Genomic DNA, 13,403 nt, shown 5'->3' with positions numbered 1-13,403 from the left:
AACAACAACCCACTCCACATAAAAGTGTCATTGAGTATGTTACCCAGATGCAAGATCGGATAGAGACAGTGTTGCCTCTTGTTAGGGAAGATATGGAGGCAGCTCAGCGAGCCCAGGGTCGGGTCTATAATCAGCAGGCTTGGGTCCGGATCTTTAACCCAGCGGGTTTTGGTTCTGGTGCCGACCGTGGACAGTAAGTTTCTGGCTAGGTGGCAGGGGCCCTACGAGGTACTCGAGAAAATTGGAGATGTAAACTACAAGGTACACCAGCCAGGACGTCGAAAACCGGAGCAGGTTTACCATATGAATTTACTCAAACCGTGGAAACATAGGGAAACTTGTACAGAAGACAGCCAGCGGCTGGTTTTCTAGAAGAGGTAGCGGCCCCTCTGTCTGATGCAAGAGAGGCGTCTGTCACAGTAAAAATTGCTGACAGCCTCTGCTCTAAACAGACTCAGGAGGCCACAGATTTCGTTAGTCGGAACACAGATGTGTTCTTGGACCTCCCTGGACGCACTTCCTTAATCCAGCATGACATTGTCACCGAGCCTCAGGCAAAAGTCTGATTAAAAACATACCGGGTACCCAAGGCTCGGCGACAAGACATATCGGAGGGGGTACAGCTAATGTTGCAGCTAGACATCATTGAGGAGTAAAAAAGCGAGTGGGTCAGTCCTATAGTATTGATACCCAAGCCGGACGGGACGTTGCGGTTTTGTAACGAATTTCGAAAACTTAACAAGGTTTCCAAATTCGATGCGTATCCTATGCCCTGGGTTAGAACAAGCCTGGTATTTTTCTGTTTTGGACCTCACGAAAGGGTACTGGCAGGTGCCCTTAACAGAGGCTGCCAAAGAGAAAACTGCCTTCATCACGCCTGAGGGACTGTATCAATATAAGGTCTTACCCTTTGGTCTGCATGGCACCCCTGCTTCTTTTACAGCAACTAATGGACATCGTCGGTACACTTCAGCTTACCTGGACGAGATTGTCATCCACAGTACCGACTGGGAAAGTCACCTACCCAAAGTGCAGACTGTAGTGGACTCCCTTCGGAAAGCTGGCCTTACCGCTAACCCCCAAAAAATGTGCGATAGGGTTAGAAGAGACTAAGTACCTGGGGTATGTCTTTGGGCGCGGAGTCATCAAACCCCAAGTTAACAAAATAGAGGCGATACGGAATTGGCCTGACCCGTCACCACTAGGCAAATAAAGTCATTCCTGGGAATGGTGGGCTATTACATGAGGTTTGTTCCCCACTTTGCTACTCTAGCCCCGCCCTTGACAAGACTCTTGAAGGGACACAAGTCAATGATGGTTCGCTGGGATGATCGGGCGGAAGAGGCTTTCTCCACTTTGAAGTCGGCCCTGTACGGGCTCCCGGGTTTGGTGACGCCCGACTTCAAAAGGGAGTTTATAGTACAGACCGATGCCTCCAAAGTAGGCCTCAGGAAGTCAACAGGGAGGAGCATCCAGTTTTCTTCCTCAGCCGTAAGCTCACCCCAGCCGAGACGCAGTATAGTATAGTGGAGACAGAGTGCCTGGCTATCAAGTGCTCCAATTATTTATTAGAACTCCTTTCTAATAAATAATTGAGTGAAATGGTACTGGAGGTAAATCTAGAAAGAAAAAGGTTTTCGCCATAAAAAATCTTTTAGGGAGAATGTGAGGGAATGTGGGCGGCTCCTCAAATGGGGGGTAGCCCTACAGTCCCCCGCTGAAACTCCCATATAGAATGAATGATAGTATGAGACTGGATGGGCTGGCGTACTGAGGGTTAATCACCCCATGAACGCTTACCCTATACACCAGTCACTGAATGAATGGTGGCAAACCTACATGTACAGCCTCTGAAACACCATGATAGTCACTCTGAAGATAGGGCAAAATAATAGAAATTAAATAAATGTATTGGTGGTCCAGATAGTGGCAGCCTCCATTAGATAAGTAAAGAATTAGAATGGCATAATTAATGTCCAGACTGAATGTCGATTAGAGTGTGGTGGATACCAGACAGCCCGCACCGTGTAATTGGGGGTCTCATTAATAATCTTATATGACTGTGTTAAAAATATATAGTAACATGGATCTTTGGCATCTGATGGCATTTAGATTAGAGTTTGAATGGAACAGAATATGATCTTGTGATAGCGCGTCATCGGAGCGACGAGATCACATGACCAGGAAGTGGGGCATGATCTGATGGAAATGCGCAGAAAAGGGCAGAAGAATTTTCGCGCATGCACAGAATTTTCACGCATGCGCAGAATTTTCGCGCATGCGCAGACTATACACAGAGACGCGGAAGCCTCGTGTTGTAATGTGAGAACATCGATATGCACCAGTAGTGAGGAGGATGGGACGGTGTCTCCTGCAGCATGGTAAAGTAAGGGAGCAAAGGATGAAAGTATGTTATTAGGGATCATGGAGTGGGCAATATGTAATATGTAAATGTCTGTAAGAAGTAATGAGGGGGTTAATGGGTAGGGCTCAGCAGTAACCAATGCGGAGCCAGGGGACTGTATTTAATGTTCACTGTGTCATTTGTGTAATGGGAAGCTTCACAAAGACCATTAGGTTGAAACGTTGCTACACAAGGTGTAATAAAGAAATTGATTGGAATCCCTCTGGAGTGCCGTGGCTTATTCAACATTGGCTATCAAGTGGGCACTAAAATCTCTCCGCTATTATTTTTTGAGGAGAAACATCTGCCTGGTGACTGACCACTCCCCTCTCATGTGGATGAGCCAGGCTAAGGACAGAAATGCCCGGGTCACACGATGGTTTCTCTCCCTACAAAACTTTTAAGTTTTCGGTGAAACACAGGGCAGGCCGGTTACAGGGAAACACGGATGCTCTGTCCCGGGTACACTTGTGTGTGTTCGCCCCCTCAGGTTTGAACAAAGGGGGAGGGGGGAGAGAGAGAGAATGTGACAGTGATTTTGTCTGGGAAAACTGGTATTTTCCTCCCAGCATGTGCTGCTGGGATGATTTACAGCCAGTTGAGGTCAAATACCGGACTGGATTTTAAGTGCCGATCCAGGTTTTGGCAGCACCTGGCTATCCTTAAATAGGTAAGTGGGCTCAGAAGTGAGGTCTCTGTGTTGGGATCTGGGAGCCTTGTGTCTGGATGAAGGCTTGCTACCTGCTTGGCGTGAAAACAGGTTGGTGCTGCTATCAGTAAGGACTCTTTGACGCAGAATTGCCGCATGGTGTGAATTACCACCAACGCCGCAAGGTGACTTTTTGGTTGAATATGACTGCTTGTTTTGTCACTTGCCTAAAGTGTGAATCAAACACTGAACTCTTTGATCCAAAGAACTTGTTGTTGCCTCTATACTGCGTCCGCTAATCCTGTCTACCAAAGCGAAACCCGACAATATATACACTCAAACATGGTGCAACAGGACACTGAATGAAAGTGATTGAATAGTGTTATACTAGAGATGCAAATCAAGATTAGTGACAAAAGATCTTTAAAGAGGACCTTTCATCTGTTTAGCCCTAGTCTAATTAGGGTCTTACCTTATAGGGCGGCCCCCACTGATGTCATCACAATTTTCTTTTTCTTCCAAAGTTCGTCCGCTGTTGTCCCCGTTGATTTCAGCGCCTTATATTCTAATTAGCCGACTTGGTTATACTAGGCGGAGACTGGAGCGGTTCTCTTCTCCCTGGCAGGTGAGCGCATCCAATCAGAGCGCACCGCTCATAGCCAGGGAGAATGAGCTCAGTGGCGGACGCCCTATAAGGTAAGACCCTAATTAGACTAGGGCTAAACAGATGAAAGGTCCTCTTTAAAACCAATCAAGAAAGGAAAAGAAAAAGCTCGATTTTTTTTTTTTTTACATCAAAAGTTCATTAATTTATTCAGGAGAAATTAATGCACAGTAGCACTACTCAAACACACTAGTACTTTTAGTATATTTATATATATATGTATATATTAAAAAAAATAATAATAGAATCAGGTTGTGGGATAAGAAGTATAAAGAAAAACAATAAGTGCTTGCCAGATGGATGCACACAATGGGGACCATGGATTTGGTTCAAGTGCATCACACAAATTCAGGCACCTGCTCCCTAAAGCATTAAAAATTCATCTATATACACTAAAAAAGCAAAAATAACTACAAACAATGCCATCCTAATATACACATACTCCTGCAAAAAAAATAAAGTGTTTCCTATAGCACCCTTCAAATCGGTATCCAAACAATCCTCTAGTCTCCTTCACTGAAGGTAGAACCTCAGGTTACTTAAACACTAGACATCCCTCCTAGGGATTAGAGTTAAACGCACTACCACTATGCCTACGCAGCAAGAACGAGCACTATCTAGATTACACCTATATAGCTTCTCAAGTGACTTAACCGCATCCCTCTAGAGCAGTGTTCCTTAACTCCAGTCCTCAGGGCCCACCTACCGGTCATGAGAATATCCCTCAGAATTAATACATGTGGTAAGGTCTGACGCACTGACACTAATTATATATTACCTGCTGAATACTAAGGAAATCCTGAAAACATGGCCGGCAGGTGGGCCCTGAGGACTGGAGTTGAGGAACCCTGCTCTAGAGTCTCGCACCCAAAAGCTCGGGTTGGGTGGTCGGAATTATAATAGGACGGCTAGCCTTGACAGCGGCTAGAGACAGACTAGGGGATAGGATTGCTGCGCAGTATAATGAATAGTATCTGTACAAGGACAACTGTATGACACACACCAAGCTGGTTTACAGAGAATCTTTACAAAGTTGTATCCTGCGTTGTTAATCCTGGACTGTGATCTTGCCATTTCAGCTGGAAAGGAGGCCTTGTCCAGGAGGAAATGTTTAGGTGAATCACAGACATTCATGTCGCTGAAACAAAACATGGTGTCTCTTCACATTGCAACGGATAAAGAGTTATTGAGCGAACCATCCAAATATATAGATGCAATATGTACTGGCTCTCGTCTTCTTGGACAGAAATCCATAACCCAGGTGTTTTGCTTTCCAATATTATGGATCTCATCACCATGGTCTCCACATGGAAGGGGTTGGAGGCTGAATATCCGGGGTCCTCTCATTGTCCGTGCACAGTTTCCATCCCACTTTTACCAATCTCCACATCATCCACATCAGAGCAGCTGTCATCAGAGGATGATCCTAACAAGCTAAGAGCACACGAAGAATCAGAAGATGGGGAATCCAAAAGCACATCCAAAACCAGATCTTCAAGACTTCCCTCACTCAAAGGCATGGACTCCAGCAAATGGTTAAGCAAGTCAGCAGCCAAGCCAGAATCAATGCCTGGACAGCTGGACACGAAGGTATGCACTTCATGCATACACTGGATGTAACCTGCTGCAAATCGTTCACTAGCCTCACGCTGTAACTGGTCCGTTTCTGTAGAAAGTTAAAAGAAATTTTACTTCATTACTCCAAAACCATCGGGCAGAGACAGTGTCACTTCAAGTTCACAAAACAGGTAATAGCTATGGAAGCTCAAGCGTCATAGCACATATATACCCACCGGCTGATCTCGTCTGAAGGATCCGTTGGACACGCTTTACTGTCAGCTCAAGAACTTCTGCATTCTCCATCTTTGATTGAAACTATTGAGAGAACATATCAAAATATAGTATAAGGGTCTGTTAAACCCACAAGTTTCCTCCTAACCCAAGACCACAATGACAATATTTGGCTTTAGCGTCTTTCTAATTGTAAGATATACTGTTCACTTTACAAATTACGTATGATGCCAGTCGTCTGACATCTGCTCAGTCATTATATTTCACATAAATACACACCTCATTGTCAGCAAGGATTCCTCGAAGCTCCTGCAGACTTTCATTAATCCTGGCCCTTCTCCTCTTCTCCACAAGAGGTTTCCTTGTCTGCAAAGAAAATAAAATGAGTGGTGAAAAGGACTCCAGGATCCTAAATTCTATTGGCAAAAAAAATGGAAGCAACTACAAGGCATACTTGTCCACAAAGAATCGATAAACCAACCACCGGTAGTACTTTCTTCAAGCAAAACACAACAATTGTAGAAGTCTACACAGACAAAGTACCATCAATGTCTTATCACTGATCGTCCTAAATCATTCTACCAACATCAGTGCTCATCCACCCGGCACAAAGAATCTTCCACTTACATGTCGTCTCTACAACCCCAAATATGACTGTCCATTTCTGAGTTCCTCTTAGGGTATGGCCACACTGTCAGGTTTCTTGATGCCGTTTTGGAGGCCAAAATCAGGAGTGGATCATAAAAGGACAGATACAACTCTATTTTTTGCATCAGGAAACCTGACTGTCTGGCTGTACCCTTACACTTCTTTATGGGGTATTCAATATAAATGTAGCCTACTCTACACACAGTCATGGCCAAAAGTTTTTAAACTGACAAATTTTGGTTTTCACAAAGTTTGTGGCTCCATTGTTTTGGTTTTTTTTTACATCTTTTTGTCAGATGTTTTACTGAAGTACAATTCGAAGCATTTCATGCTTTTTTTTTTTTTTTTCATCTTTTACTAACAAATCCATCAAGTTTATGCAAAGACTCAGTATTTCCCGTGTTGACCTTTATTTTTTTAAGACTTCTACAATTCGCCCTAGCATGCTGGATATCAGCTTCTGGCAACCCATTCTTACCTAATCAGTGCTGGGAGTTTATCACAATTTATATGTTTTGTTTGACCACCCGCTTTTTGAGGATAGACTACACTCGCAGGCATGCTCAATCTGCAGCCATCCAGCTGTTGTAAAACTACAACTCCCACAATGCCCTGCTGTAGGCTGTTCGGGCAGGCTGGGAGTTGTAGTTTTTCAACAGCTGGAGGGCCGCAGGTTGAGCATGCCTGGACTACAGGTTCTCAAGGGGATTGAGATCTGGGGAGTTTCTTGACCATGGACCCAAAATGTCAATGTTTTCTTCACCGAGTCACTTAGTTATCACTTTTGCCCTGTGACATGGTGCTCCATCATTCCTCAGATGAGAAGCAACCCTGGACATGAATGGTCTCAGGAGGCTCACTCACAATTTTGTCTAAGAATAAAAAAAACACTGAATAAAGAATGACATTAAAACATACTCCAAAAGCAACTTCTCCCAAATATCCAGGAGCAATTTGGTGACAAATAATGCTTTTTCCAGCATCATGGAGCACCATGTCACAATCACATCTGCGTTGAAGCTTGCTGGATTTGCTTAATGCAGATGTGAAACAGACTTAGGGTCCATTCACACAGTCGTGAATGTGTCCGCACCTGTTCCGCTGCGGAACGGGTGCAGACCTATTCATTCTCTATGGGGGAAGGAATGGATGCGGACAGCACACAGTGTGCTATCCGCATTTCCGGAGCGTGGCCCCGATCTTCCGGTCCGAAGCTCCCGAAAAAAAAAATAGAACATGTTCTATTCTTGTCCACAATTGCGGACAAGAATAGGCAGTTTTATGGGGGTGCCGGCCGAGGGTATTGCAGATCTGCGATACACTACGGACGTGTAAATGGTTCAGTGCACAAAACATTGAAATTTTGAGCCCATGGGAACTCCTCATCTCAATCCCGTTAAGAACCTGTGGTCAGTCCTGGACCAACAAAAACATAGAAATTGTGATAAACTCCAAGCACTGATTAGGCCAGAGTGGGTTGCATTCAGTCAGGATTTGACCCAAGGGGTGATATCCAGCATGCCAGGAGGAATTGAAGAAGTCTTGAAAAAGAAGGGTCAACACTGGACATATTTAGTCTTCGCATAATGGTGACGGATTTGTTAATAAAAAGTAAAAAATAAAAAAATAACACATACATAATGCTTATAAATGTACTTCAGCATACCATAGAAACATCTGATAACATGATCTAAAATCAATGGCGCAGCAAATCAATATTTGTCTGAAAACCCTTTGGCCACGACAGTAAACAGTTCAAGCGAGGTACATAGATCCATGAGCAGCCATGACCTCAGCAGACATGCCGTCTCACAACCTCAAAGAAAAAACACTGTCTTAAAATAGATAAAAATAAATCTCGTCGTAGGTTTGAATCCGACCAAGGACAACATCTGCATGGAGTTTGTGTGGATTTCCTCCCACGCTCCAAAGACTGATAGGGACCTTAGATTGTGGGCCCCATTGGGGACAGCTGGATGATAATGTCTGCAAAGCGCTGCGGAATATTGTACCGATATATAAGTATAAAGTATAATAACAAAAAAATAGTGGTAAAGTATTCAGTACAGGAGGTGCAGCCTGCAGTGTAATATCGCAGAGTACAGGAGGCGCAGCCTGTAGTGTAATATCGCAGAGTACAGGAGGCGCAGCCTGCAGTGTAATATCGCAGAGTACAGGAGGCGCAGCCTGCAGTGTAATATCGCAGAGTACAGGAGGCGCAGCCTGTAGTGTAATATCGCAGAGTACAGGAGGCGCAGCCTGCAGTGTAATATCGCAGAGTACAGGAGGCGCAGCCTGCAGTGTAATATCGCAGAGTACAGGAGGCACAGCCTGTAGTGTAATATCGCAGAGTACAGGAGGAGCAGCCTGCAGTGTAATATCGCAGAGTACAGGAGGAGCAGCCTGTAGTGTAATATCGCAGAGTACAGGAGGCGCAGCCTGCAGTGTAATATCGCAGAGTACAGGAGGAGCAGCCTGCAGTGTAATATCGCAGAGTACAGGAGGAGCAGCCTGTAGTGTAATATCGCAGAGTACAGGAGGCGCAGCCTGCAGTGTAATATCGCAGAGTACAGGAGGCGCAGCCTGTAGTGTAATATCGCAGAGTACAGGAGGCGCAGCCTGCAGTGTAATATCGCAGAGTACAGGAGGCGCAGCCTGCAGTGTAATATCGCAGAGTACAGGAGGCGCAGCCTGTAGTGTAATATCGCAGAGTACAGGAGGCGCAGCCTGCAGTGTAATATCGCAGAGTACAGGAGGCGCAGCCTGTAGTGTAATATCGCAGAGTACAGGAGGCGCAGCCTGCAGTGTAATATCGCAGAGTACAGGAGGCGCAGCCTGCAGTGTAATATCGCAGAGTACAGGAGGCGCAGCCTGCAGTGTAATATCGCAGAGTACAGGAGGCGCAGCCTGCAGTGTAATATCGCAGAGTACAGGAGGCGCAGCCTGTAGTGTAATATCGCAGAGTACAGGAGGAGCAGCCTGCAGTGTAATATCGCAGAGTACAGGAGGCGCAGCCTGTAGTGTAATATCGCAGAGTACAGGAGGCGCAGCCTGCAGTGTAATATCGCAGAGTACAGGAGGCGCAGCCTGTAGTGTAATATCGCAGAGTACAGGAGGCGCAGCCTGCAGTGTAATATCGCAGAGTACAGGAGGCGCAGCCTGCAGTGTAATATCGCAGAGTACACGAGGCGCAGCCTGCAGTGTAATATCGCAGAGTACAGGAGGTGCAGCCTGCAGTGTAATATCGCAGAGTACAGGAGGCGCAGCCTGTAGTGTAATATCGCAGAGTACAGGAGGCGCAGCCTGTAGTGTAATATCGCAGAGTACAGGAGGAGCAGCCTGTAGTGTAATATCGCAGAGTACAGGAGGCGCAGCCTGCAGTGTAATATCGCAGAGTACAGGAGGCGCAGCCTGTAGTGTAATATCGCAGAGTACAGGAGGAGCAGCCTGCAGTGTAATATCGCAGAGTACAGGAGGAGCAGCCTGCAGTGTAATATCGCAGAGTACACGAGGCGCAGCCTGTAGTGTAATATCGCAGAATACAGGAGGCACAGCCTGTAGTGTAATATCGCAGAGTACAGGAGGCGCAGCCTGCAGTGTAATATCGCAGAGTACAGGAGGCGCAGCCTGTAGTGTAATATTGCAGAGTACAGGCGGCACAGCCTGTAGTGTAATATCGCAGAGTACAGGAGGCGCAGCCTGTAGTGTAATATCGCAGAGTACAGGCAGCGCAGCCTGCAGTGTAATATCGCAGAGTACAGGAGGCGCAGCCTGTAGTGTAATATTGCAGAGTACAGGCGGCACAGCCTGTAGTGTAATATCGCAGAGTACAGGAGCTGTCAACATGTATAGAGGTAACTACTACCCTCATCAGCTGGATGCAAACACTACCATCACACACAAGGTATAAGCACTAGGAGGCATGACACAGGGTGACCTACTGTCCTGCTGCAATAGACCAAACCCTGTGATCTTCACCAGGCAGCCTGACTACTACACCCATCAGGGCACTGATGCCATAGATACATACAAGAAGTAGTACCACCAGAAAAATGTACCGACACTTCCCAGGACCGGCATCCTGTGTACATATCCCGCGGTATACAGACGAGAAGAGTCACCATGCATCAGCTCCACTCCCGGAGGATCAGGCACACGACGAGGCCTACCGGAGGTACGTGTACGGTCCGTGCAGTAAGTGCTGAAGGTCGCTCACCTGCCTGTCCGCCCGGTCCATGGTGACTAGGTGCAGATACTAGGTGAGCAGTGCGTGTACAGGGCGAGCGCTCACACCTGCCTCTCCCCCCGGTCCATGTGACTATATACAACGATCTATGGGTCTCTTTGTGACGTCACAATGCGGCTGCTCACAGTCGCCATATACCCTGCCTTATTTGCATGTGAATGAGAGGCCGCCGCTGACGTCACGTGGTACACGGACCAATCATGGAGCCCGCTATTGTCCCAAGCGGCAGCTGCTGTGTAGAGCAGGAGAATTTTGTGGCGACAGAACGGAGATATTCTGGTTGCTGTCGACGCCCGCAGCTCGTTTCCCCTGTGTCTGAAAATGTGGGAACATCTGCTGGAGTAGCCTGCAGAATGCTTGTTAGGGTCAGAGCTGCTGGATAAGCTTGTATCATCTGTGTTTTTATGTGTCACGCAATAATGACCCTTGTAAATAGTTCAAAGTGTGTGTATATATATATATATATATATATATTCAACTACACTACCACATAAACGTGACTAGTACATTCCCCATTAGGCTGTGGCGGCAGATATTACAAACCAAAAGAGGTGCCTTTGAGATCCAACCCCTATTGTGGAGAAGAGCGGTAAAATAAAAAAATACTGCTATAAAAAACTCCTAAAACACATTTAGGCCTCATGCACACGACCGTGCTGTTTTTTGCGGTCCGCAAAAAACGGAAGCCGTCCGTGTGCCTTCCTCAATTTGCGGACTGGAAGGGACGGCCCATTGTAGAAATGCCTATTCTTGTCCACAAAACGGACAAGAGTAGGACATGCTATATTTTTTTGGCAGGGCCTCAGAACGGAGCAATGGATGCGGACAGCACACGGAGTGCTGCCCACATCTTTTGCGGCCCCATTGAAGTGAATGGGTCCGCATCCAAGCCGCAAAAACTCGGACCTGAAAAACGGTGGTGTGCATGAGGCCTTACTGATTCCCTGTGAACAGTATTGTGGCCGAGACCCAACATTTTTTGAATGAACATGCCAACAATTTTTTGTTGTCTCACTTCAACACATGGCATTTATCATGTAGAGAAAGTTACTACAAGGCACTTACTAATGTATTGTGATTGTCCATATTGCCTGCTTGGCTGGCTTCATTCATTTTTTCATCACATTTTACACTGCTCGTATCCATGGTTACAACCACCTTGCAATCCAGCAGAGGAACTGCCTGCCGGATGCGGCAATCTGCATGCAAACAAAAGCATTTGTAGACGGATCCGGATGCGGGTCCGTCTCACAAATGCATTGCAAGAACGGATCCGTCTCTCTGTTTGTCATCCGGAGAAACTGAACCGTTATACAATTCTTTCACATTTTTACCGGAAGGACGGATCCGGCATTGCGGTATTTTGAATGCCAGATCTGGCACTAAAACATTTTTATGGAAAAAAATGCATTCAGGCAAGTGTTCAGTTTTTTGGGCCGGAGATAAAACCACAGAATGCTACGGTATTATCTCCGTCCTGATCAGTCAGAAAGACTGAACTGAAGACATCCTGATGCATCCTGAACGGATTACTCTCCATTCAGAATGCATGGGGATAAAACTGATCAGTTCTTTTCCGGTATTGAGCCTCCTAGGACGGAACTCTATGCCGGAAAAGAATAACGCTAGTGTGAAAGTACCCTAGGTTGGAGGGCACATAGGCTGGTGCTTTTTTCCTTAGTACGCAAGCACAGCCACTGCTGATGAATTTCAGGGTGGTCATAACCATGGAAACGAGTAGTTTATAATGTGATGGAAAAATGAACCCAGCCTCCAAAGGAAGCAATATGGACATTCACAATACATTAGTAAGTGCCTTGTTCTAACTTTCTCTACATGATATATGCCACTTGCTGAAGTGACAAAACCCCTTTGAGTATTCATTTTATTGAATATTTTAACAGGAAAACACAGTTCAGTGATATAAAGGCATCACTCATGACCAATATCCAGCACAGTACATACATAAATAACTAAAAAACTACCAAAGAAAAGGAAAGATGCCATAGCGAGGCAAAAATATGGAACCACGTTATCCATACAAGGTAGTTCAAAAATGCCACGTGTGGTGCTACAGGTTACAGAAGAAAAAACGGAGTATTGGACCAGTAGGGAAAAGGTACAGAAGGGAAAAACAGGGAGGAAAAAACAACAAGACAGCGACATCGCCAATAATGGAATATAAAGTGATGACGAACAAGTGTACATCTCCATAAGGTGCATATTTCCAAAACAGACATAGCATTGGTGTTCCAACCTTTAAATCAAGTCAGATAAAGGGCGAGCACATTTACTTCCAGTACATATAGACCTTCGGTCACGTATCTTTGTCCTGGATCTCAAAGAATCAGCGAAATAACCTGATACAGCATGTATTGATTTACTAAAGCCACAAGCTGCGAGAGCGTCGATATGTGAGCAGGCTTCCTAGTGCCTTGCTATCAAAGTCCTAGCTGCGGTATAAATATAGACATAGACCCATCTATGGGACCCGCCGACGATCTGGTGTGTATGGAGAGCTTCACCACTTCTCGCTAAGCCATGCTCCCATATAGAGCCAAGTGTCTAAAATACATAAATGTGACGCAATGCATATGGCGATACTAGAGTTTTTAAAGGGCTACAGATATTGAAGACCTATATTCAGAATAGATCACCAATATCAGATCGCTGGGGGTCCGACTACCAGCACCCACAGCTGTTTGAAGAGGCTGCGGCATTATGCGAGCGCTGAGTCCTCTTCAGTGTTTTCACGGCATCTAGATTGTAGCCGTGCTGAATGGAACAAAGAGCTGTAAGTACATTGCACTGCCGCAAGAATGGAGACGCATGCAGGTAAAAAAAATTGAAGAGTACCCAGCACTCGCCCCTTAGGTTTAGCAGTGGGAGTGTCAGGACTAAGACTCCTATGATCTGATATTTATGATCTAACCTGAGCCCGGACTATTGACTTTGGAGCAATGAGGGTGTCACCATTGCTCTTGTTGCACACCAGCTCCAC

The 13,403-nt window shown here is 45.8% G+C and overlaps 1 protein-coding gene across 1 annotated transcript; it reads right to left on the bottom strand.

The window, feature by feature from the left end:
• Window positions 1-3,844: 3,844 nt before the first annotated feature.
• On the bottom strand, window positions 3,845-10,570 carry LOC122934676 (transcription cofactor HES-6-like). The gene is given in 5 exon segments (XM_044290313.1): window positions 3,845-5,068; window positions 5,070-5,383; window positions 5,511-5,592; window positions 5,788-5,874; window positions 10,373-10,570. Coding segments are annotated over 5 exon segments (564 nt in total). The 5' UTR covers window positions 10,394-10,570; the 3' UTR covers window positions 3,845-5,008.
• Between the last annotated feature and the right edge of the window lie 2,833 nt (window positions 10,571-13,403).

The sequence above is a fragment of the Bufo gargarizans genome, chromosome 4 (assembly GCF_014858855.1).
Source record: "Bufo gargarizans isolate SCDJY-AF-19 chromosome 4, ASM1485885v1, whole genome shotgun sequence".
NCBI lineage: Eukaryota > Metazoa > Chordata > Amphibia > Anura > Bufonidae > Bufo > Bufo gargarizans.
Note: the sequence above shows the minus strand (reverse complement) of the source record. Positions and strands in the feature narration are given on the sequence as shown.